This window comes from Vipera berus, assembly GCF_964194415.1.
Source record: "Vipera berus genome assembly, chromosome: 1".
In the NCBI taxonomy this organism is placed as follows: domain Eukaryota; kingdom Metazoa; phylum Chordata; class Lepidosauria; order Squamata; family Viperidae; genus Vipera; species Vipera berus.
The window spans coordinates 193,817,440-193,841,700 of record NC_138202.1 but is presented as its reverse complement, the minus strand read 5'-3'; the positions used below and the strand labels follow the sequence as shown (position 1 = coordinate 193,841,700).

General features: G+C 39.0%; 2 protein-coding genes across 4 annotated transcripts in view; one reads left to right on the top strand and one right to left on the bottom strand.

Annotated features, from left to right (window-relative positions):
* Positions 1–12,699, top strand: part of PAQR8 (progestin and adipoQ receptor family member 8) — a 42,170-nt gene extending 29,471 nt beyond the window's left edge. For all 3 annotated transcript variants that reach the window (XM_081315379.1, XM_081315378.1, XM_081315377.1), the window contains 8 exons: positions 386–535; positions 1,581–1,773; positions 2,149–2,369; positions 3,247–3,387; positions 4,688–4,901; positions 8,189–8,336; positions 9,755–9,968; positions 12,564–12,699. In XM_081315379.1, the coding sequence (XP_081171505.1) occupies positions 386–535; positions 1,581–1,773; positions 2,149–2,369; positions 3,247–3,387; positions 4,688–4,901; positions 8,189–8,336; positions 9,755–9,968; positions 12,564–12,635 (1,353 nt within the window). In that variant the 3' untranslated portion in view covers positions 12,636–12,699. The remainder of the gene's footprint in view (positions 1–385; positions 536–1,580; positions 1,774–2,148; positions 2,370–3,246; positions 3,388–4,687; positions 4,902–8,188; positions 8,337–9,754; positions 9,969–12,563) is intronic.
* Positions 12,700–18,129: 5,430 nt separating this feature from the next.
* TRAM2 (translocation associated membrane protein 2) overlaps positions 18,130–24,261 on the bottom strand; it is a 42,065-nt gene continuing 35,933 nt past the window's right edge. The window contains exons 6-11 of the mRNA XM_081314354.1: positions 22,933–23,017; positions 22,391–22,461; positions 21,917–22,021; positions 21,280–21,423; positions 19,942–20,111; positions 18,130–19,132 (exon numbers count right to left, since the gene is read on the bottom strand). Coding sequence (XP_081170480.1) covers positions 19,059–19,132; positions 19,942–20,111; positions 21,280–21,423; positions 21,917–22,021; positions 22,391–22,461; positions 22,933–23,017 — 649 coding nt within the window. The 3' untranslated portion in view covers positions 18,130–19,058. The remainder of the gene's footprint in view (positions 19,133–19,941; positions 20,112–21,279; positions 21,424–21,916; positions 22,022–22,390; positions 22,462–22,932; positions 23,018–24,261) is intronic.

Below are 24,261 nucleotides of genomic sequence, written 5' to 3'. Positions count from 1 at the left end.
ACATGTTCACATTAGTTTTAGTAATTTATTTCATTTACATTTGATTGAGATCTCTGTCTGTCTGTCCCTCTTTCTTTCTTGATAATATTATAGGAGGTCTGTTTTGAGAATAAAAACAATGTGATCTCTCAATAGTCTAAACTTCATTTGTAGAGTAGCATTTTACTCAGTTTTGCTAAGATTAATAAAGCCATGGCAGATAATGCAGTGCAGTTTTTTGTAAGGTCTGAAGTTTCTTGTCTTATTTCCATAATATGGGAAGACATTTTTCGTATGACCCCCACAGATTGCAATTTCATTCTCAAATGCAACTTTAAGGCAGTCTTGCTGTATGATTTCTTTCTGTGTTTATTTGAATATTAACAGTGTGATTATCATTTTACAGACTTTTCTGGAAAGCCAAGGAATTGAACTGAACCCTCCGGAGCAAATGATTTTTGATCCTTATATAGAACTACGTAAAATGCCTCCACGTATGTATGTCACCCCCTCAGATTTTGACCAACTTAAGCAGTTTTTGGCATTTGACAAAAAGGTGAACTTCAGTTTTGTTTCATATTACACATAACCTACTTTTTTGTGTATTCAAAACATTTTAAACAGCAAAAAAAATCTATTCCCCCCCTCTGAGAAAATAAATAAAATTACAGTGAAGTTGTGAAAAAATAGTAGCAAGTACAATTGTAAAAGCATACTTAAAATGGGAGAAAATTACATTGTAGAGGCTATCTAGGTTTGCTTATATTTATGGCATGCAAGAGGAGATGCTAAGAAGTGCAGTAGTGAAACTCTGAGGGCCTCTGTCAGTGATAATAAAGCTATGTAACTACAGAGTGAGTTTTCTGCTTTTCATCTTCAAAGATAGTAGTGAAGTTTAGTGAAATTTACAAGTAAGTTTACTTGTAGTAAAATTTTATAAATAGTAAAATTACGAATAATTTTCATTGAACAGCAGTTGGGACTGAAATTCCTGTTGCCAAACAATGTCATAAAGTGCAATGTCACATGATTGCACCACTTAGCAACAGAAATTCCAGCACTCTCAGATGCCATTATTAAGCAAATCACTGTGGATTGTTAAGTGAGGACATTACATGTTTGCCTTTTGTGACATTGTGCTGACTTGCCCATTGACTTTACTTGTAGGAAGTTGGCAAAAGTCACAAACTGGGGTGCTGCAGTGTAATTACAAGCCAGGTATCAAGCCTCCAGTTGATGTTCACATGACTGTGGAAATGCAATGCTGTCCATAAGTATGAGGATTGGTCATACCTACCACTCATTCAGTGTCATCATAAAGTTTGAATGGTCATTGAACAAATGGTTGTTAAACGAGGACATCTGTATTATTTGTCTCCAAAATCATATGAACCTGTGCAGTTAATAGATTTAATCTATGGCTTGCTATTTTATGTTGTTTTGTTGAAGTTTTAATGTGACTTTCTTTCTTAAATGTAGGGAAGATATAATTTTGTCCTCTTTATTAAGTTGTGATTCACTTTGGTTGTGAGACATCATGCTTATACGAGAAAAGTTTCTATTCTTCCATAATGAGAATGAACCCTTCACATTTCTTGCAGGTTCTTCGTTTTTATGCCATTTGGGATGACACTTGCAACATGTTTGGTGAAAGCCGGAGATTTATTATCCACTACTACTTGGCAGATGACACAGTGGAGGTGCGGGAAGTTCATGAACGAAATGATGGCAGAGATCCTTTCCCAGTCCTGATAAGACGCCAGCGCCTGCCCAAAACTTTTGTGGAGAAGAAAGGTATTAATTTTCTCTGGTTGACCATTCAGATCTTTTCTAGGATAATATATATATTATCAGTCAGTCAGTCAATCAGATGCACTATTGAAGCACTCTTTTCTAATTACACTTTTTCTATAAAGTATTGAAAGGAACCCATGCTTGCCTTTCCTAAAGCTGATACAGCTTTTTCAGAAGCTGGCTAAATGAAATTTGGCAATCTGTTCTCAGATGCTATGAAAATTAGGCCCATGATAATAAATAATTATCTTGATTATCTTCAAAACATGAGCAAGCCAAGGAGCGACTACATTTTCCAGTGTCTAAATATGTGTCTTCATTTGGAATAAATAGCAGCAATGAAAAGCTTACTAAACTGTCTTTTTTTTTTGCAAGAAAACTTTCCAACCTGTGTGCTGGAGATTTCTGATCAGGAGGTCTTAGAATGGTTTACAGCTAAAGATTTTGCCGTGGGCAAACCCACTACTCTACTTGGACGCACTTTCTTCATCTATGACTGTGATGAGTTCACTCGACAATTCTATCAGGATAAATTTGGCATCACTGACTTCCAGCCAGTTGATGTAAAGAAGCCACTCCCAGAGGAAATCAAACAGGTAAAGGGGAAAAACAAAGAAGAAGCTGCAAAAGAGGGCAGATTTTAATTAAACGGCAAGGAAATGGAGGTCAGAACATGGAGTAGGACTGAGAAGAAGGACTGACAAGCAGTGGAAATGAGAGTTGCTAAGAGAAATTCCAGAAAGAAACTCAGACTTCATAGATAAAGAACTGAAGTACCAGGAAGCATTACTTATACTAAATCAAATTATTGGTGTTTATTCACTTGCCAATAGATAAAAGCTTCAAAATATATTGTAGAGTTTAACTTCTTATGGTGACAACGGCTGTTTTAAAAATATTATTTATTTAGAAATAAGTAAGAATGTAGTGGAAAGAAAAACCAGGTTGCAAGTATCAGATATCAGGTCAGCTAGACTATGTTTTTGATTATCCCTTCCTTCTCTCCTTTTCAAATGAAGAATGCTTTTTACTATTTTTTTTTACCCACTCCAAATGCAGTTCTTCCAGATGAAAGAGTGATTGGAGATGACCATTTCATTTGCATCTGTCCCTTTCATAAAACTAGGAGCTGATTATCCAGATTTATTAGAAAATAAACAATTCTACATGGAATTGTTTTGTCAGTAACTAGAGAGCTAAGATGAACAGAAACACGTGGATGCTATTGCCTAGGAACAGAACCTCCTAGTTATGAACATAATGGTGTCTTACCCATCCTATTTCTGCTTTTACTGATGCTTCACAATAGAGTACAGTAAAGTTCTTTAAAAAAAATTAAAACATTTATTTAAATTTATTTAAATTTTTAAATATTTTTTTAAAAAAACTTTAAAACAAGTCATTTTACAATATTGTGAGTGAAGTTTCATGGTTCAATATTGTAAATTTGTTCTTGATTTATTTTATCTACAGATAATTCCTCCCTACAATGGTTATGGCTTCCTTGAAGACTCTCTTCAAAACTGTTTCAGTTTGATTCCACAACCTCCTAAGAAAAATATCATTAAGATGCTAGAGAATGACCACAAAATTTTGCGCTATGCTGTTAGAATGGTGAGATGTCATGATTTACAGTTTTCAGAGTGATTATTGAGTTGGGGATTAGAAGTTCTTCTTTTAAGTTTACCTCCAGTGGTAAAGTCCAAGCAGTAAAATTTTAGTGTTGTAAGTATTCATATATAGGAGTTTTTAATTTAAACTCTTCATGACTTTGATGACCTGATGAAATTGCTGAAAGAACGTCAATCCATAATAATAATAAAAATTCTATTTCTCACAAGTCAATGAAAAATAGAAGCATATGTTGAAATATTATATCAGAATAATCTTTCAATTGAAAGTACTATGGTTACATAGAATCTGATTAAAATAGAGTTCTCAAACTAGGGAGTAATGGGAAACACATATCTGTTTATATACACAGTGTAGTTTGCCTTGGCTGGTTGAGGACATCTATTGAGGCTCTACATTTAGTTCTCACCTTAAGTAATTGCCCTTTTTTGTTCCTTTATTTCAGAGCATCCAGTCATTTTATTACTGTAAGATTACATTTCAGAAGATTTTCAGTAGTGAGAGCAACTGTAATTTGTATAAAACCAGAAACAATATAAAAATAGATGTCCAATCAAAGGAATAAGTTGCCATTACATATACGATGCACAAATCACCTCAAAATATACACATACAAAAATACTCAGGCGTGTCACACAGTATAGGAGCTTGCTTAAATCATAAATTACATTGAATCCAGCAGTGTGATGCAGTTGTTAAACAGATTAATGAAGTCTTAAGCTGCATTAATAGAATTATAAAGTCCAGAAAATTGCAGGACAAAATTTGTTTAAATATTAGGAGAAATAATTTATGACTCAGAGCTATTTAACAGGGCAACAGTTTCCCTTTACTGGGAGGTGATAAGATCTCTTTCAATGGAGATATTTAAACAGAGGTTAAATAGGCCCAGTGGTGGGATTCAAATATGTGAACAAGCAGTTCTCTGTGTGGATGCCGCTTCGAGAAGTCCATTCTGGGCCTGGGCAACAAAAAATTAGCTACCGGTTCTGCCGAACTGGTGCAAACCAGCTGAATCCCACCACTGAATAGGCCTCTTCATGGAGAGTGATATAAATGTCATTTGCTTTGAACAGAGAATAAATGACTTCTGAACATTTTAAATAATGATTCAGCTGGTTATTCAGGCTGCTTTTTACACAATGAATTAATTCAGTATGACTGGGAATTCTGGGAGTTTCAGTACTTTCAAGAAGATGTAATGTTGAGAATAGTCAGATATGAACAAACCTTTTAAGCACAGCTTATTTTGCAGTTTACATTTGATCTTTAATCTGTACAGGAATCCACAAACCCTGATGACAGCAAGAGACATTTTGTCCTCTCCTATTGCCTCGCTACTGACATGATAAGCATTTATGAACCACCTGTGCGCAATTCGGGAATTATTGGTGGCAAATACCTATGCAAAACCAGAGTCCCAAAACCAGGATCCTCTACAGACGATCCTATTTATTATGAACCTGCTGACTTAACCATAGGTGCTATGATAGAAGGTAAGGAGAAAGATGAAGTATAAATATTTTAGAAGTGAATATTTTGGCATATATTCATTCTTCATGCTATATTTTTTGCATAAGAAATAATGTTTTTCTCTGCTAGAATTATCCAAAAAACTACAGCATAGAGAATTATGTAATTTTTATCTAAAACAAACTGGATAAAGTTTCTCCAATTCCCCTTGCTTTCATTAGGCACTGTTGAGCTGTTTGAATTGTAAAGCTCACAAATGACATATCTTTTCAGTTACAACCTGGGTTTTTGGAGAGGGATCTGACTTCGATTATCCCTTGGAATGATAAAATGCCGTCTTACTGACAAATAAGCAAAGCACTAAGAAATGGCAGAGGTAAAACATATAGTTCAGTGATGGCGAACCTTTTAGAGATCGAGTGCCCACACTGCAACCCAAAGCCCACTTATGTATCATCGGGTGCCGGGTGGGCGTGGCCCATTGAGTGGGTGTGGCCCATTGGGTGGGCGTGGCCCATTGGGTGGGCATGGCTGCGGTGGTAATGGCAGAGTGAGTGGGACTAAAGAGTTCAATCAATCAATTCCTACTTTGCAAGATCTTTTTTTTCCCCGCGAGAAGTTGAAATTGATTGATTGAACCTTTTTTTTTTTGCACACGGCGGTGGAGGCCTAAAGCGTAAAGGATAAAACCAAGCTGAAGGCCTAGGACTGGGGCGACAGCATGTGTGCCCACAGAGAGGGCTCTGTGTGCCACTGTGGCACGCGTGCCATAGCTTCGCCACCACAGATATAGTTAGTCCTCTTACAGCTTATTCCTATAGCCTTACACAGCTTCCTCAGATCAAAATAAAAATCAAAATGTTTATTTATTTTTATTTTATTTATTTTATTACATTTATATACCGCCCTTTCCCTGAGGACTCAGGGCGGTTTACAGGGAATTAAAAACCAAAAATACAAAAGTTAAAACCAGTTTAAAAAAGATTAAATTTAACCCTGTGCAACTAAAACCCCAGTTAAAATAAATTAATCCTCAGCCTGGGCCAGAGAGCTCGAAGAGCCAGGTCTTCAGGCCCCGGCGGAATGAACGGAGGTCGGGGGCAGTCCTCAGCTCCACTGGCAGCTGGTTCCAGAGGGCAGGCGCCCCCACTGAGAAGGCCCTATCCCTAGGCGTTACCCGCCGGCAATCTCTTACTGGTGGGACCCTGAGCATACCCTCCCTGTGGGAGCGCACTGGACGAAGGGCACTTGATGCTGGCAGCAGGTGTTCCCTCAAGTACCCCGGACCCAAGCCATGTAGGGCTTTATAGGTAATGACCAGCACCTTGAATTTCACCCGGAGGGCAACCGGAAGCCAATGCAGCTCGCGGAGTAGAGGTGTTACATGGGAGTATCGGGAGACCCCCATTACAACTCGCGCGGCCGCATTCTGCACCAGTTGAAGCCTCCGAGTGGTCCTCAAGGGCAGCCCCATGTAGAGAGCGTTGCAGTAGTCCAAACGGGAGGTCACGAGCGCATGAGTAACTGTGCGTAGGGCATCTCGGTCCAGATAGGGACGCAACTGGCGCACCAGGCGAACCTGGGCAAAAGCCCCCCTGGTCACGGCTCCTATGTGGTCTTCAAAATTGAGTCGTGAATCCAGGAGGACGCCCAAGTTGCGAGCCCTATCAATGGGGGGTAACACCTCACCCCCCATCGTTAAAGATGGAATAGTCTGGTTGACCCGATATGCCGATATGCACAGCCACTCAGTCTTGGCGGGATTGAGATGAAGCCTGTTTCTCCCCATCCAGACCTGGACCGCCTCCAGGCACCGGGACATCACGGCGAGGGCATCACTGGGTTGGTTCGGGGTGGAAAGAAAAAGTTGGGTATCATCAGCGTACTGATGATACCCCACCCCGAAACCACAAATGATCTCATCCAGCGGCTTCATATAGATGTTGAACAGGAGGGGTGAGAGAACCGACCCCTGAGGAACTCCACAAATGAGAGGCCTCGGGGCGGATCTCTGCCCTCCCGTCAACACCGACTGCAAGCGGCCCAGGAGATAGGAGGAGAACCACCGTAAAACGGTGCCTCCCACTCCCAACCCCCTGAGACGCCGCAGCAGGATACCATGGTCGATGGTATCGAAAGCCGCTGAGAGATCTAATAGGACCAGGACAGAGGAGCAACCCCTGTCCCTAGCCCTCCAGAGATCATTCACCAGCGCGACCAATGCCGTCTCCGTGCTGTGTCCGGGTCTGAAACCCGATTGGTACGGGTCCAGATAATCAGTTTCCTCCAGGAACAGAGGAAGCTGATGCGCCACCACACTCTCAACAACCTTCGCCAAAAAGCGAAGGTTGGAGACTGGACGATAGTTATTTAAAACAGCCGGGTCCAAAAATGTTGATAGAAAGTAACTGCAATCACATGGTTCTTGTCCTGTTTTGGCAAGTATGGCTAGCTTGTTTCAAATTTTGCTTCAATTGTTTTACAAAACAAAAATAGGTTGTTGATCTACAAGTTTAGTTGAAACTTTTTACTTCTTGGACTGCAGGGTTGTTCTTCTAAGACAGGAGTGTCAAACTCAATTTCATTGAGGGCCGCATCAGCATTGCGGTTACCCTCAGGGGGCTGGGTGGGTATGGCCAGGGTGGGCGTGGCCGACTGGGGGGGCATGGCTAGAGTGTGTATGGCCTACTGGGTGGGCATGGCCAGCTCTACATCGTTTGCATCAAGGGTGCCTATGGGGGCCTGGGCAGGAGTGGGACAGATCTGAGGGTCTCTGGCAGAAGGAGGGTCTCTGGGCCAGGGCTAAGGCAATGGGGGCCATTCCCTCACTGTTTCCAGGATGGCTTCATGGGCCACATGAAACCTCTTTGTGGGCCGGATCCGGCCCCCGGGCCTTGTGTTTGACATGTCTGTTCTAAGAAAATAGCCAGTCATCTATGGCAAGGGTAGTTTAATACCATTTTTTCTATCTATAGAAAAAATCAAAATTCAAAAAAATTCAAAGGTGTATTGTTACTTTCTAGATTTCTATTTTTCATATTTTCCTTGTGTCACTGAAAAGGTTTAAAATAAACACATGTTATTGCTAGGCTTAAGACACCTATTGGATGTTTTTTTTAAAAAAAAATATCCCAAAATATTCACCACCTGCTGAGAGTTTAAGAGGCTGAAAAAATGTGCACCCTTCCCACCTCTGAATTTTTTTTTGATAAATTTTGTCCATCTGGAAAAGTTTGCACAAGTTTAATCTGTACTTCTGGAGCTGGCAGACAGTTGGTCATGATGGTAACTGATTGTCTCTTTCGTGCAGTGTTTGGCCACAGGTTCATTATTGTGGATGCCGATAATTATGTGTTGAATTATATGGAAAGCAATTTGGAAAGCTTCCCAGCATCTGTTGTGCAGTCTATGAGGGATCATTTCGCACCTCGCAAGGCAGCAATAGAGGAACTAAAGAGGTGAGCATTTGAAGAAAATATCCATAGAAAATGTTCCATACCTAATAACCAACCATGTGCATCTTTGGTGTAGGATGAAAGCAACTGCCCTTTATTAATTATACTGAATCTGCAGCTGTGTGTCTGAGGATGATGGAAGATACTCCCTTTACATGATCACATAGACAAAAAATCAATAACTGTGTCACTTTACCTTCAAACATCACAAGTAATTGCAGCTTTCAGAAGGAGGGGCTTACACTATGCACCCATTTCCAGTTATCAACGAATGGTATCAGGAAAGGGCACTTGCTTTCATCCTATACCAAAGATGCACATGATTGCTTATTGTGAGTAAAGTAACGCTAGACATGATAAACTACTCACATTTTTTTCAAGTTCCTAGATGAGTTAACTATCCCTGTAGATCATGTTCAATCAGATCGAATAAATCTGAGCATATTAATCCTAATAGTATACCTCCAGGATTTAATCTACCCCAACACATATGGGTGACATACAATAGAATTAGAACGACTCATGGGGTGTGTGCCGATTCTCTGTATAAATGGGGAAAGACACCTTCAGCACAATGTGATTGCGGGGCTCCCCAACAGACTATCCAACATATAGTGAGGGAATGCACTAATAGAAGATACCCAGGAGATTTTAAGGACTTCCTCTGCGTAACAACGGCAGCTACTGACTTGATTTCCAAACTCGACATTAAACTCTGAAATGTTTTTTTTTTCTTCCCCCCTCAGGGATCAAATTTAATTATTTTAACTGTTTTTAACTCTTGTATTGTATTGATGTTTTTAAATACTTTGTAAACCGCCCTGAGTCCTACGGGAAAAGGGCGGTATATAAATTCAATAAACTTAAACTTAAACTTATTTCTGTTTTCCTCTTAGGTTTTATAATTGCTTCTTTTTAAAAAAAATTGTTTTAACTGTTCTAACTTGTAAATATGAAGTGCTTTTAATTCTGTGTGTGACCAGCCATACGCTAAATAAATAAATCTAAAACAATCTGTACTGAAATGTTTTATTCATGTGACTACTACTTGCATGGAGCTAGAAGTGACAGTTCTAGTTAGAGAAAAGTTGGAATTGAATTTTAATTAAAAAAGACACAGAGGAAAAGAATGATGTCTGATGTGGCAGAATAAGATCAGGATCTGTTTTTAGAGTCAGATAAATCTGCAACAGTTATGTTGAAACGGTTTACGATTTGTTTTCCTCCATCTCATTAGTAGGCTGATTTGCATTGCAAATTCATTGTCGGTGTACAATGTTCCTGCATTACTGTGCCATAGATTAAAATGCAGGTGATTAATGCAATCTATTAATCATAATTTTAGGAAGCCTCTCAAGATGCTTGAGTCTTAAGGACATTATATGACAGTTTATTTAAAGGAAGTTCTTGTCTCCCTCTAGGTTAGCTTCCAATGAGCCTGATCCTCAGGAGCTAGCTAGAGTATTGGAACAGATTCAGGAACACCTGAGGCGACACAATTATCTGCCAGACAGCAGTATGCAGGAAGCTTTCCTCCAGCAAGATAAAAATGGCTCAGGGCTTCTAAACAAAGCAGAGTTCTTTGCCCTTTGTGACCAATTTAAAATACCAACTGATGATCCCGTTTTCCAAAAGGTAACAAGGAGGAGCTGGTAATCTGTTCTGTCTGTAAGCCAAGGTTGATCAACAGTGAGAACAATGATAGAAATGTTCAAAAGGAGAAATAACTGTATTTAGGCTATTGAATTTGGGAATACAAGTAACAGGGTATTAATACTGTATGGAGATCCTGGTACATCTGTTCCTTTCATAATTCTACCAATATGATTCAGAGACTGGGATCAGTCTAAAATCATTGTAGCTATACATTTGCTTTCGTTTCTTTCTGCATAGTACCGATAAAAAAAATATGGCATAATACAAAATAGAATACAGAATAATAGAGTTGGAAGGGACCTTGGAGGTCTTCTAGTCCAACCCCCTGCTCAAGCAGGGGACCCTATACCATCCTGGACAAATGGCTGTCCAATGTCTTCTTAAAAACCTCCAGTATTAAATATTACATGCTCCTATATCACGGAGAGTTACAATCTGGATTGTATCTTTATAGAGAGATTTCTTGCCAATTCATGTTGTGATTAATAGAATTTTCCTAAGTTTATCAAAGCAATGGGAAGTTACTGAATATTTTCATGAGTGCCATTTGCCTGATTTCTGTTAGGCTTTTAGGAGTGACAAATTTTAGAATTCCAGAGTGGTTTGTAGTTAGCCATTTTCTGAAATCCTTTTGTATACTCAAAATTTAAGTATTATCAAATGATGTGCTATTGCACTTAACTAGTGACATTTCATGGTTTTTTTTAAAATCGATTTATCTTATTTGAGTCCCAATACTGGTGATTTATTATGTGATAACTGTCATTTGCAGCACTAGTTATTTAGTTAAAATGTTCCAAAGTCCTGTACAAACAGGTATGAGGCCAGAAATTCATTGCTAAGCAATGTAGTTCTAAAGCTTGACATCATGTGACCATGTTGCTTAGCAACAGCAATTCCGGCCCTTACCATTGCCATCATTAATTGAATTCCATTGGTCATTAGCCAAGGACCCACCCCAATCCAAGCCATTCGCAGCTTGATCCCCCTCAGCCCGTGCTCAGTAATTCCAAGGTAAGGGAATCTCTCCCCTACAGCTCCTCCCATCTGCCTATTCCCCTAATCTCCGTCCTTTTGGTCAGCCTGCAACCTGCTTTGTGGGGTGGCAAGCAGCTTCAGAACCTCAGTTGTGGGACTGCGTGCCATGTTGTAGCTCGGGCTGCAAGAAACCCCTGAGCTTCCAGGTACCTTGGGAAGCCACACCCTGGCCCAGCAATGGGATGCATAGCCCCAGCTGCCCTAAGAAGTCCCAGCCACCCTAGCCTAAGTGGCCCTGCATTCAGAAGTCCCTGGTATTGTAGCTGAACTTTGCTGTTTTCCTGCTCCTGCTGCTGCTGACGCAAACCTGGCCTAGCCACTTGAAGCCTTCTTCCCCAGGTCTCACAAGAATGCTGCAACTTGTGACATTAAGGAAAAGCCTCATGTGACCATCAATAACAGCCTCGCAAAGGCAAAGGCTGGACGTGCTTGGCTAGCCGTGGGAGCAAAGAATATGGTAAACTGAGCCTTGGTGGAGCAGTGGGCTAATGCCTCCTTAAGTAACACCAGCTGCCTGCAATTAGTGCAGGTTCGCGTCCCACCAGGCTCAAGGTTGACTCAGCCTTCCATCCTTCCGAGGTAGGTAAAATGAGGACCCAGATTGTTGGGGGCAATAAGCTGACTTTGTAATAATGCCGCTTGGGGTGTGTGTGAAAGCCCTAATAAGCAGGCATATACATAGAATGAAGGCTACTGCTAAGCTTGTAAGCCGCCCTGAGTCTTTGGAGAAGGGCGGGATATAAATGGAATTAAAATAAAATAAAAAAATAAAAAAGGTCAACTGGGCTGGTGGGAGCCCATGGCAGCAGGGGCTGTGGAGTGCAGGGAGCCAAAAGGGCACAAATGGGGGAGATAGGGGAGTGGCAGGTGTCGAAGTGCCCTATAGTTGTGTGGGGTGGGCTGCTAAACACCTGAATTTTGATCACAGGACAAAGGTGGCCTTGCAATGGCCATAACTTCAGAAACTGGGTATTATTTGTTCGGTACTGCTGTAATTTCAAAGGGTCATTGAATAAATCATCATAACTCAAGACAACCTGTATTTAACTCAATTGTATATGTTCGTTACAAATCCTAATTGTTATTCTTTTTCGTTTCAGTTTAAAAGAACATTAATTATTCCTGATTTTTTCCCCACTTTAGCCAGTTTGCTACTTAAATGTCAGATTTTATTTGAATAGCAGGGACTTTCTTTGGATTTTGTAATAAGTAATAGATTTGAAATTGAAATTGAAATGTGAGAAAGAAAATGATAAAAAAGTTCTCTGAGTAAAACTGCATTATTTCAGTAATTGGAAAATAGCCAGTTGTTTCCTTCTCCCAATAACATATTATGTCTATGCTTTCACATACCCCAAGAATCCAGCAATTTAGAGAAATTGTCAGAAAAGAAACCGCCTGTTTTTTATGTTCTATTCTGAAGATTAGAAACAAAAATCTTATTACTGCAGATGCTCTTAGAATATGCAGCAATTAAAAAAAACACGACATTATAGCATTTGCAACTTTTCACTGGCTTCTCTCTCTCTTTTGCAGCTTATTAAGGTATGTTCTCATGGAGAAAATCAGATAAGATACCCCGATTTCCTCAGAGCTTTCCAGTGTTGATCAGTTCATAACTAGCAGTTACCAGCTATACAAGATCAATTTCTATTAAAAATGCTAATTATTGAAAGCTGCTCTGGTATTCCTTCCTTTTTTAGCATATACTCAGCTTTCCAGATTACATGGCAAAAACAGTCTATCACAGGTCTGATCCTTCTAGTAGAGTGAGGGTGGTTATCTTAATGCATGTAATTATGGGTAGTTCTCTTATTTTATTGCCTGGGAAGCAAAAACACTTGCGGGATTCTGTGTCAATGTAACTATCCTTTAGTCCTTTAGTAATAGACCTACTTTATTGGTTATGAACAATATGCCTCTCTCCCACAGTACATCCCAGCTGGTTCAGTCTGGCAGGGTTGACGTGCTCTGGGTTCCATCTTTCAGGTTCCTGGAAGTGTTCCTTCTCTGTAGCGGTCCCTGTGCTTTGGAATGCAGTTCCCCCGAGATTTGTATGACTGCCATACTACCGGACTCCAAATATGTGGTTTTTCACTGAGGCCTTCAGTGAGCGAAATTGACACTCCTTTTCTTTCTTTGTTTCAATCCAGAATTGGATTGTTACTTGTTTTAAAATGTTTTTAACAATTTGTAAACCATCCAGAGTTGCTGTGAGTCAGGTGGCATATAAAATTATTTTACTATTATATCAAATGCACAGAAAAGTGAAATCCCTTAACCATTCATCTCATGGCCCAGTGAAATTGAAAACATGTACGGTATTCAAACTCGGATCGTGTCACGTGACGTATTGTAACACTTTTGCCTTTACGGAGCCGGGATGGGCATGGCTTGTGTGTGATGCAGCTGGCCCGTAGGCCGCCACAGTTTGACACCCTGTATTAGAAGAACCTCAGGATTCAGAACTTTTCAGTCCCTAAAGTGGGAGGAGAAGACATTTAATGGCAGTCTATTACTAATATGATTTCCTTTCTGTTGCCTGAAACAAGTAAAATTATAAGCCTTCGTTTAAGAAAAGATAAAACTTACTTAGGTCTACATATAAGAACCAAGCAAGTTTTATGTCATATGTTTCAACAGAGCCACTACACTTGCTCTGTTCAGGATTTTCTTCTTTGGGACTTCTCACAATCTCAGCATATTCCACAAGAGTTTCAAACATGTTCAGATATTCTGATATTCCTCAGCCAGGCAAGCAGGAAGCCTGAAGCAATGAACACCAAGCTGGTTGGGAACCATGCTTTCATAGTTAATGGTGAGGAACAAATTAGTATTGAATAAATAATAATACTTTTCATCATTCTATGCCTTTTTATTTCAGAAAAATAGTTGTATCACAGATTGCTTTCATAAAAGTTCTTTAACAATAACAAAAAGTCATAAACAAATTGGATTTTTCAGCAGGGGGAACAAAATGTTGAGGGGAAACCCCCCCCCCAAAATTGTCCCCTCCCTCCCTTCCTACAAACCAGGAGACAACAAGATTAAATTTAAATATGCAAGATTAGGCTTAGATTTGGTCCGTAATTAGAATTACTAACAGGAAAAAACCCAGCCATGTACACTTCTAATATAACATTTTCTGCTCTATACAGTCATTTGAAGAACAATTATAATACTTAATTTCTGAAGAAGGTCAACAAAACAAAGCCCTTAGAAACAACCCTGATGTAGCTGTGGTTTCAGGATAATAAAAGGGTTTTTTTTCTGGAAGACACAAAAGAATGTATAGAGGTAAACAGTTTTCCACTTAATTGTATCAGAAACAGAACAAAATCTTAATTTCAACCAGACTGACAGCAAATTATCTGCAACCTTCACAATGCATTTTACATAACATCTATAATTTGTTTAAAAAACAAAGCCTAAAAAATTGTATGGGTAGGACATTTTTTTTTTGCTAGCTGCTTTATTACATGGATACTTCAAAGAAAAGCAAGCCATATGCTATTTCCAAAATCACAAAGATCTACTACTTACTGAGCTTTGGAACGCTTAGTTAGATCTCAATATTATGCTACATATCTGTTGATCCCTCTAGGCCAGGGATAGGCAAATTCATGCCCATTGCAACTTCCTGAACCCCATCATGCTCTTAACTTTTAAAAAAGTTTCAATTTTAAAGAATTAATAAAATTGGGACGGTGGCATACTTTAAAGTGAAACACCAGCCTCTAGCATTATCTGCAACCCTGAGGTCCCGCTGGGGTAACAAACAATATCTTGGGGCTAGTTCATCATTTGTTAAATGGGTATTTTGTGACTGACCATATCTAACCTGACACTCATTCTGCAAGCATGCTCAGCATATGTTCTCAAAATTCCAAACATGCTTTGACCGAAAACATTTGCTTACCCTTGACCTAGAACAAGAAAGAAAGGAAAGGCACTATGAGGTTTTCCACAATCCTGTATTAAATGAAGAATAAGTCCCAGAGCTAATGATGTTGCCCCCAACCCAAACAAATATAATTAAATTATGGAGAACTACTTTTCCCGTTTCTTCTCCTCAAGATGAGGTCACTCACAACAGATCATAAATTGATGTAACCTTTTTTAATTGCGTAACGGGAGAAGCAAAGTATAGGAGAACCAAGAAATTAAGATTAAGGCGCTTATTGTTTAACTTACGAGTGAGACTATGTTTACTCATACAAAGGCACCCTTAGGTTAAAATCCCATTTGTGTTGGTGGGTTGTCTCTTTACATCCACGCACAACATCTTCTGAGACAGCAATCTAAAGCAGACCATTAGTGCTGGAGAGGAAAGGTAACTCCACCTAAGTTATTTTTACTCTTATTGTAACAGCAACATCTTTTATTTTGAGAATGAAAGCACCCAAAAGTAGAAGGCAATTCTCCATAAAAAGTGGCACAAATTGGTGATGTCTTATGCATGTGTAACTTCTGCTTAGAATTGCAGCTTAGTGTTTTTTTAAAGGCTCTGTTCCTAAATAATTACAAAACTAAGTGTAACTTCTAATTCTAGCAACATATGCTATGAAAGATGCTCAAAAGCAGTTGTTCAAGAAGTTTTAGAACTACAATGACACATCCAAAATTAAAACCAAGAGCATTGAGCCTGCGATGGAAATGTTTGTGATATTATGGTTTGTTCCGTATTACAAAAGAGATTCTTGCATCTAGAATAGTTCCAACAATTACACTCATCAGGCAACTACTTATAGTCAAAAAGGCATAGAAATTGAAGCAAAGCATTCAGCAAAAGCTGCCCCCTTGTTGAATAGCTAAACTAGTACATACAGTATAAGTGAACTACAACAATACATATACAAAGAAAAACCAATATGAAAGATAAAAAGATTGGAAAGGCTATGTGATAATGTAAGGCACTTGCACAAAATTGTACTACAATTGAAAACCTGGTGCTGGATGAAAGGAGTTGGGCCAACTGGGTCAGGGTAAGGCCTGTTTGGAGGCTTTTCTGCAGCTTTTCAGAACTAGCTCTTTGGAAACCTAAGTCTTTTGACTGAGCTTGGTGCAAAGTCAGAAAAGCTCCATTTGATGAGATAGATCAGAATTAACCAAAAGCATAAAGAATTCCAATTTGGAACACTGATGTAAAGAATTAGCGTAAAAGAAAGCCTACAAATTGCACATATATTTTGTGGCCCCCCCAAAGCACTCCCAAAAAGATGTAAGTAAAATATTTGGCTAGATTTTTATTTTTATTTTTTGCATTTCAGTAGCTTTGGGGAAAAACTTAAAAAGAGTGAAGTGAATTCATTATGTCTTCCAGAGACTCAAAAATTAAAAATCAAGGCAATTTTATTGCACCCACTATTACAAGGTGATCGTCAACATGCCACACAGGGCCAAGAGTGATTCTTCTGGTGGTAAGAAGCCATACATACCTGCTTTGCAATAGTGGTGGGCTTTCTATTGGGCTCAAGCACATATGCATGTAAGTTGGCCCACCCATCTGACCTATTTAGCACCAACACTAACCCAGTTTAGTCCTTCACTCCTGTATAAAAATGATACGGATGAGGTATATTTAGAATTCAATAAGAGCTAAGGAGTGACAGGCACAATAAGGTATAGTTGATTTCAGCTCAGAAGGGCTCTGATCTGAACATTTCAAGATTTTGGTGGGAAGAAAAATAATAGCTCTCTGTACAGTCTCAAGTAGTGCCAAGCAGCATTAAAGTCCATTGCAAGAGAAGGATAAAAAGAGACATACGATTCTTCAGAGATACAAATATTGTAAGCAGATTATAGAGTCTTGTTTACTTCTTAAACTCCCCCAAAATTTTACAGGTAAGCTATATCCCTGACTCATGAAACTTATCACTACTCATTAATCATGCACTGCTATCTGCTAAGACTGCAGCAATCCTTTTAACAGTTGATCTAAATGCAAACCAGAGATGCTCTGGCAGGATGAAAATCATGGCTAATGTATTTGGTTTGGCAGGTCTTAACTTATGCAGACCTGCTTTAGATACAATAAAAGCATTCACAAAAAGGAGTAGTTGAGTCAAATCCTGCGACACCCAACTACTAACTATGCATTCTATTGATTTCATCCAATCTATTAATGAAATAGATAGTTCTATTCCAAATTATGGCAAAAGAGAACAGAAATCAAAAGTTTCTTCTTTGTATTATTTGAAAAGGAGAACATCATCATAAGATGATCCAGTTACATAGGGCTTAAAACAAGACATAGTCATGAAGCAACCCTGCTGGATAAGATGAGCTTAAGCACGCACAAAGGAGAACACACGACAATTTTCATGAAAACAAAGAACATTACAGATGTACAAAGTAACTCTAAAAATTTTGTATGAACCTCAATTTTTTTGTAGGTGCCAAATCAACTTAGCTAAAAGAAATGTAGGAATGGGTGGCTTCCGAGGTAGATTTCACTTTTAATAACATCCACCAACTTTACACACTGTGGCTCTCCCCTTTTGAGACATTAGTCCTTCTCTCCCCTCCCCTATCTTTCATAATTGAATCTACTAAGCAACTACTAGGAACTAAATTGCCTTCAATCTGAATAAAAACAATCTCTATAATTTTACAAATAAGAACACTAGGGCAGGCATGAATTCAGAAACCTATTAGATGCAACTTAGAAAAAGAGGTGCTTGGGAAAACCAAGGGACAGGTCGCAATTCTATACCACAATGCAATGGAATAAGCCTCTCTGAATTTGCTGGAATTTACTTCTGAGAAAATATGCATAGGAGTACATTTCATAGACAAAATATTACTATCCTATGATTGGATGGAGTTAAACGTGAATGACTCAAGCAACAAGACTACTAGCACTTTCTTAAGAAGGTCAACAGATAAAATCTTCAACATAAAAGATATTATCCTCTTATGAATAAGTCACAATCTTCTCTTCTTCACTAGTACAAATGCCCTGAGCTCCCGTTTAAATGCACTAACACTATAGGTTGAGACCTCCTAGGCCAGGGGTAGGCAACCTCGGCTCTTTTATGACTCGTGGACTTCAACTCCCAGAATTCCTGAGTCAGCATGGTGGCTCAGGAATTCTGGGAGTTGAAGTCCACGAGTCATAAAAGAGCCAAGGTTGCCTACCCTTGTCCTAGGCCAATGAAGATGGAAATCATACTTCACACATACTAAACTGATAGGACAAGTACATTCTCCTGCTTTAGGAAAATTCAATTGTTTCTAAGAAAACATTAATTCTGTTTTAGGACCAGAAGGGAAAGATAAGAAAGAGGACCCTATCTGTTCCAGTCTTCAGAATGTAGCTAAAGCTACAAATGAAACTTTAACTTTGAAAATTGTGCATGATAAATCACCAACAGATAAAAGTAGCCATCTGTATCTTTCCATCCTGTTTTGAAAACTTGACAAATCCTAACCATTTTACAAAGCTTTACTGAATATCTAACACAATTACAGAATCAGAGGATGCTCTTTGAACAGGACTGAAACTGCTTCCCCCCCCCCCCAAAAAAAAAAAACCTGTCCTTGCAAGAGTGCATTTTCTAGTGAAACAAGAACTTACAGTTCCCCAAATCTACTCTCAGAACCAAATTCCATCATGGGCTGAAGCTGCAATCTCTCCAAGCCAAAAAACAGATGTAAGGAAGTGAAGGAGAAAAAAAATATTATGTTGGGAACAGGGTTATAAAAAAAACAAAACAAAACATTTCTGGGGGCTTGAAAACAAGCAAAAAAAGGTTTTTTTTGAATTGCACAATACACAAAAGGAAAAGGAAAAGCTTTTGGTGTCAAGGATGAAGGCCTTTTGGTTATTGCAAAGAGAGACAGAGAGAGAAAGACATAGGGATGGGGGAGGAGAGAGAGAGCAAGCGAGCTCGGTTCCCTCTGTGGGCGCATCACTTGAGGTGGAGCATTGTGAGGACAAAAGAGAGGAAGGTTCTTCTTATTTCCAGAGTCCTCACTCTTGCACCTCTGTCTCCTCCTCGAACATCCCATGTAGGCTGTGCTTTGGCTCTACGGAGACTTGAGTTTCTTGTTCCGTGGTGAGGTACCGTTTTCTGCCTTTACTACTCCATTTTCATGGTAACCTGTAATGGGGAGTGGGGAAGGGGAATAACAATGAGAAATTTGCTTTAACAGATTGGTTTCTCTATTACGTTTCTTGAAAGTGAGACAGTGGTAGCTGATAAGAGGCTTCCAGTTAGGTCACGGAGACACACACAGTCTTCTTCAGAAATGTCATGCCACCTCACTGCCCACTGCAGATTTCCTCAACCTCACGCTCCCCAAATGAGTAGGACCGAATTCCCTAGACTCTTTAACTAGCAGAGCTACTGAGTTAAATCACAGTGAAGAAGGCTTCCCTTGCATAACCCACAAGGCAGTAAAATAGAAAGAAGCAGCATCACGTAAGTATTTCTAGCACAGCAAGGGCATTGATGCCATGGCTGAACCAAAAAGCTGGAGCCAGAGTAAGTCCCTTATTTGCATATTTTTATTCAATAAAATCTTTGCATATTGATATGCATTGTATTGTTCCATCACTGCCTTTTATATGTATAATAAAAGTAATCTATGCTGCATATTCATGGAAATAATATTTTGAATGGAATGCACACACTCTGGTGTTGGGTGACTGAGTGCAAGTCACAGAAGGTCCGTTGCTTAAAGGAGACTTTCCCTCTCTCTTGCTCCTAAATCTTTGATATTTTTTTGTACGTAGGAAACTCTGTTCTTGTCATTTTTTTTCATTCTTAATAAATACTTTTATGAAAGCATTTAATTAAAAATCTACTTCCCACTTAGTTGTTTTAGTCCACCAATATTTAGCAATTGAACTGATTAATAAGAGGCATTCTGCAGCTTTAGGTCATGGTCAATCAGGCTGGATGCTCACCAGATTCCCTTTTCATTGTCTTTACTTGCTGTTTGAAGTGGACAGTGGCTGGAACCCTTTTTCTAGTGTTCTGCTCATTCCAGTATTCACGCCAGCGTCGCAACTGGAAATGAATGAAGCGCCACATCATCCAGGCCTGTGAGAAACACACCAGAAGCAACACGCCCATCCTAGGAGGAGGCAAAGTAAACATATTTGGAATAAGCACCTTTGGATCTGGCCTGTTCTAGGGTGACAATCATCACCTGCATGCAGTCACAGCTGCTTCACGGGTGAGCCAAGAGGCACCCTGGTCGCTCTTCCTCAATGATCACTGGGAAACAGGGAAGAGATGGCTGTTCCTCTGCGGTTAAAGGCAGGAGCAAGCTATCCTATTTAGCATTACAACTTCCTCAGGGAAATAAGCATGGTCACCAGGAGGGATGGTAAAGCTTTGCTGCAAAAGTCAAGACCACTCCCATAAGTTACAGCAATTTAACTGTCCTGGAAATGCTTTTCTTTTTGGAATGACTTAAGATGAGAGAAACTGAGGTTGGCAAATCCCAAGAAGCCGGGTCCTCTGCAGTCTACTTTTATATTGGTAGGTAGGATTTTTGTTTCGCTCTGCAACTATGCACAAAATCTTTTAAAATATGATAGCTGTCTTTATTCAGCTGCTTCATTGCGCAAGACACTAACAAGGTTATGACTTTAAAATTATTGTCTTCATTTACTTAGAATATGAGTTCTATAATAATATTATTATATTACCTTACTACATTATTATATCACAGCTTTAAACATACTCTTCACACCCATCTTTTGTATACAATAAAAATCAGGAATGGAAGAAAATAGTGCCACTTGATTTTTATGATTACTTTATGATTAGTCAGTCACAGAAGATTGGGGTGGGCTATGGGAGAGTTCATGCCCACCACTTTCTAGAATGAGTTCCTTACATGCTTTCCTATTAATATTAATCCTAATTAAGCATTATATCAAAATTAATGCTACGAAGCAATTTCCCCTAGCCAGGATTGCTTTGTTCCATCAGATTTAAAAAAGTAGTGAAGAGTGGACTTTTTAACAAAGGCCAATTCCTACTAACAATGGTGTCACTGTACTAGTTAACAAAATTAAAGCCATCAAGGCAAGGGCTTTTTTTTTAACTAAATATGTACAGAAGAAGAAGCAATAATGCTGCTACTTTCCCCCCAATCTATTTATCATGAGTAAGAAATGTGAATTCTAAATGAACAGAGAGATGAAATGACAATCCCTATTTTTTCCAATCATCAGGGCCCCAAGCCATCTTTCTTCAGCATCCAGAAACACAACTCATTAAAAAAAACTTACCTGAAAAGCAAAGTGTTGAAGTTTCCTTTTTCAGGGTTAAATGCCTGGTTCTCCACTCGAGCCAACCCAAAGCCAATGACCAGCACAGAAAGGGTGAGGGTGAAAAGCCGTGAGATGACAAAAACTACTGCCCATGCATTAAACCTTATGAAATTAAAAACAAAATGATTCTTGCATTAAAATGTGTCACATTTCACTTTATAGCCACTGTCATTATGCACTGTTCTCTGGCATATTGTCAAAGTATCCCGAATTCTGCATCAAGAGATCTGATATATCAATCATTAAGAATGCATATTTTTCCAGTAATGTTGAAAGCTGAGATCAATCATCTCATTTTTGATAAACAGGTTTGCATCAAGTATTGAATGTTTGAGACAAATTAATTTGTCCATATAATACTTTATTTTCATAGGTTGGAACTGGGAATCTAAGATTTTTCCTACTTAATAGAAAAAGGAATTTTACTCCCAAGCTAGTAAGCCATCACATTCAAGTTATGTGAGCAGTAGCTTTATTTTAGCAGTGAAACATGATATGCCACATTAGAAAGGACAATTCAGGATTACAAAAAGGTTTACTGGTGAACTTTAGAAGATTTGGCCTCATTATCTAAAGTTCATCCAAGAGCACTTACAACTTTTCATTGTTTTCATCTGTGAAATAAAAAAGACGAGCCATGTGGAAGAGGAATTCAGCAACATACTGCAGCAGCAACAAGATTAGTCCCAGGCGGGTGAGGCTAGAGACAAGGAGGAAGAATGTTTTATGCTTGTTGAACTTTCTCCACGAAAACTCGGTGAGTGAGCAAAACTGGGTACTGATGATGGACAGAAGTATTAATAAATCATATCTCACCCTTCCCTTACAACATCCATCAATGAATCCTGGTGTGTTTTATCAAACACCGGCAACTTCTAAATTAAAATAACATGATATGTGCAATATGGCCCAAAGCCTATGGCATTTGTTTCCAAAAATACTTACATTTTTTTAAAAAATGAGATTGGTCCAAAGTCACTCAGACAGCTTTTGTGCCTAAATCAGGACTGGAACTCATAGAACTCCCAGTTAACCTGGTGTATTAAATAAAGTGCTCATTAACACTTACTTTAAGAGATATGCTCCTGATATATGCACTAGATAAAGGGTGATGTATTGCAACTGACGTGGAATTTCTTCCTAGGGAGTAAGGAAGTCAGTGTTAATTTTAAAAATACAGGGAAACCAGTTGTTTATATCTGCATTATCTTAGGTTGTTCCCAAAGCAACTGGGGATTAGAATCAGGCTTATTCATAAGCTTTAAACGAATCCATTTGCAAAATCTTCTGCTCAGCCGGATCCTGTGAGTTATCATGATAACATTACAGCCAAGTGGCCGGGAATGATTCTGTCAGGCAGTTTGGTTTCCATCTGAGCTACGGGAGCAGGCAAGCCAGCTCCTGGTATCTTCTGCCACACTGGCAGATTATGCATTTATTTAACCAACTTGCTAACAGACTAATACCAGGGGGTCTCTGTTGTAGGGGGAGAAGTGGTCTTATCAGGGGAAAGGACAGTTTTGTAAGGGTGAATTTGAGGGTAATTATTTCAGCCTCTGAAATGTGCATTAAAGCAAAAGTGAAGAGAAAGCTCATTGAGTCGGCACTCACCTTCCGCACCTTCTGGAAATATAATTCAGGCAACGTGTGCAGCCAATAGGACAGCTGACAAAGGTAGAAAAACTTAACTTGGAACCTAGAATGTAACAAATAATAGCACTGAGCAAACAGTTACATAGTTCTTCTATTCTTCCTACTGTGTTACGCACATCCCTTTAGGAAGCAGCTTGGTGTGAAGTTGTTTTGGGAAACAACTCTTCCAAATTCACTCTGGAATATAACAACTAGCCATCAATATGTAGCATCCCACAGCAGTTGGTAATATCTACTCTACTCCCAAATAATTAAATTACCAAGCAGCAGTGGTGGTATTTGCACTATAACTTCTTTCTATGATATGGAAACACAAGGGAAACAAACTAATTTTGCTAATTGTATGCAATGCCCCACTTTATTTTGATTCCACGGACAGAGAAGCACATATCCATGTTATATTACTATGTTTTCTCAGGAAGAAATGCAAGTTTCATGCTTGAACAGGTCAGTACCTATGTAATGGGCATGAGCTTTTACTGGACATCATAAACAGGAATCACAACGTTAGTGGCAGTCCAATTTTAATTCAATGCAATTGTTTAATTCCTTATAGGACAGAAACTTTAGGAACCCAGGGCTACATATAGTCACTGTCTCAAATTACACACTGCATCCAAAGGATATAATGTAGAATCAGATGGCAACCAACCAGATTAATAATATTTAGCAGTGGGAATAATGAAAGATATCTATGAACCAGAAGACAAGTGCTAGCTAAGAGTCCTCAAACTAGGAAGATCTTACTTCTATTTACTGTTCTGAGAATCTTCTGGACAAATTAAAATCTTTCTACCTATCTGTGGAATACCAAGCAAACTTAAAGACTTTAAATACTAGCGACTTATTTTGCTGCTGCCTCCGCCCACAAAAGAAAGGTTAAACACCTTTTAAAAACGTTTAAAAGTCATTGAAGTATAAGGAGAAATGTTTGTACCAAGAGCTTCAGATATGATTGGAGAGCAACTTGGCTCACTGGGAATTTTAGGATTTGCTGAAAGGTACATGGTCAAAGAAGTCTGTGAAACCACAGAGATTGATTTCTGAACTAGGCAACACACAGGGAAGTATACATTTCTCTCTTCTTTTCACACAGAGTAATTAGATTTGGAAATATGTAATGTCCAACATGGCCCTTGGTTTCTGGTAAAATAGTCATCAGAAAAAATTACCAGAGTAATAACCAAACAAGGGAGGATTACAACTGGAAGTCAACACCTGTAAAGTTCTTTGCCTGTGCTGTAAAATAAAATTCTTATTTGGAACACTTCCCCCTTGGAGTTGACA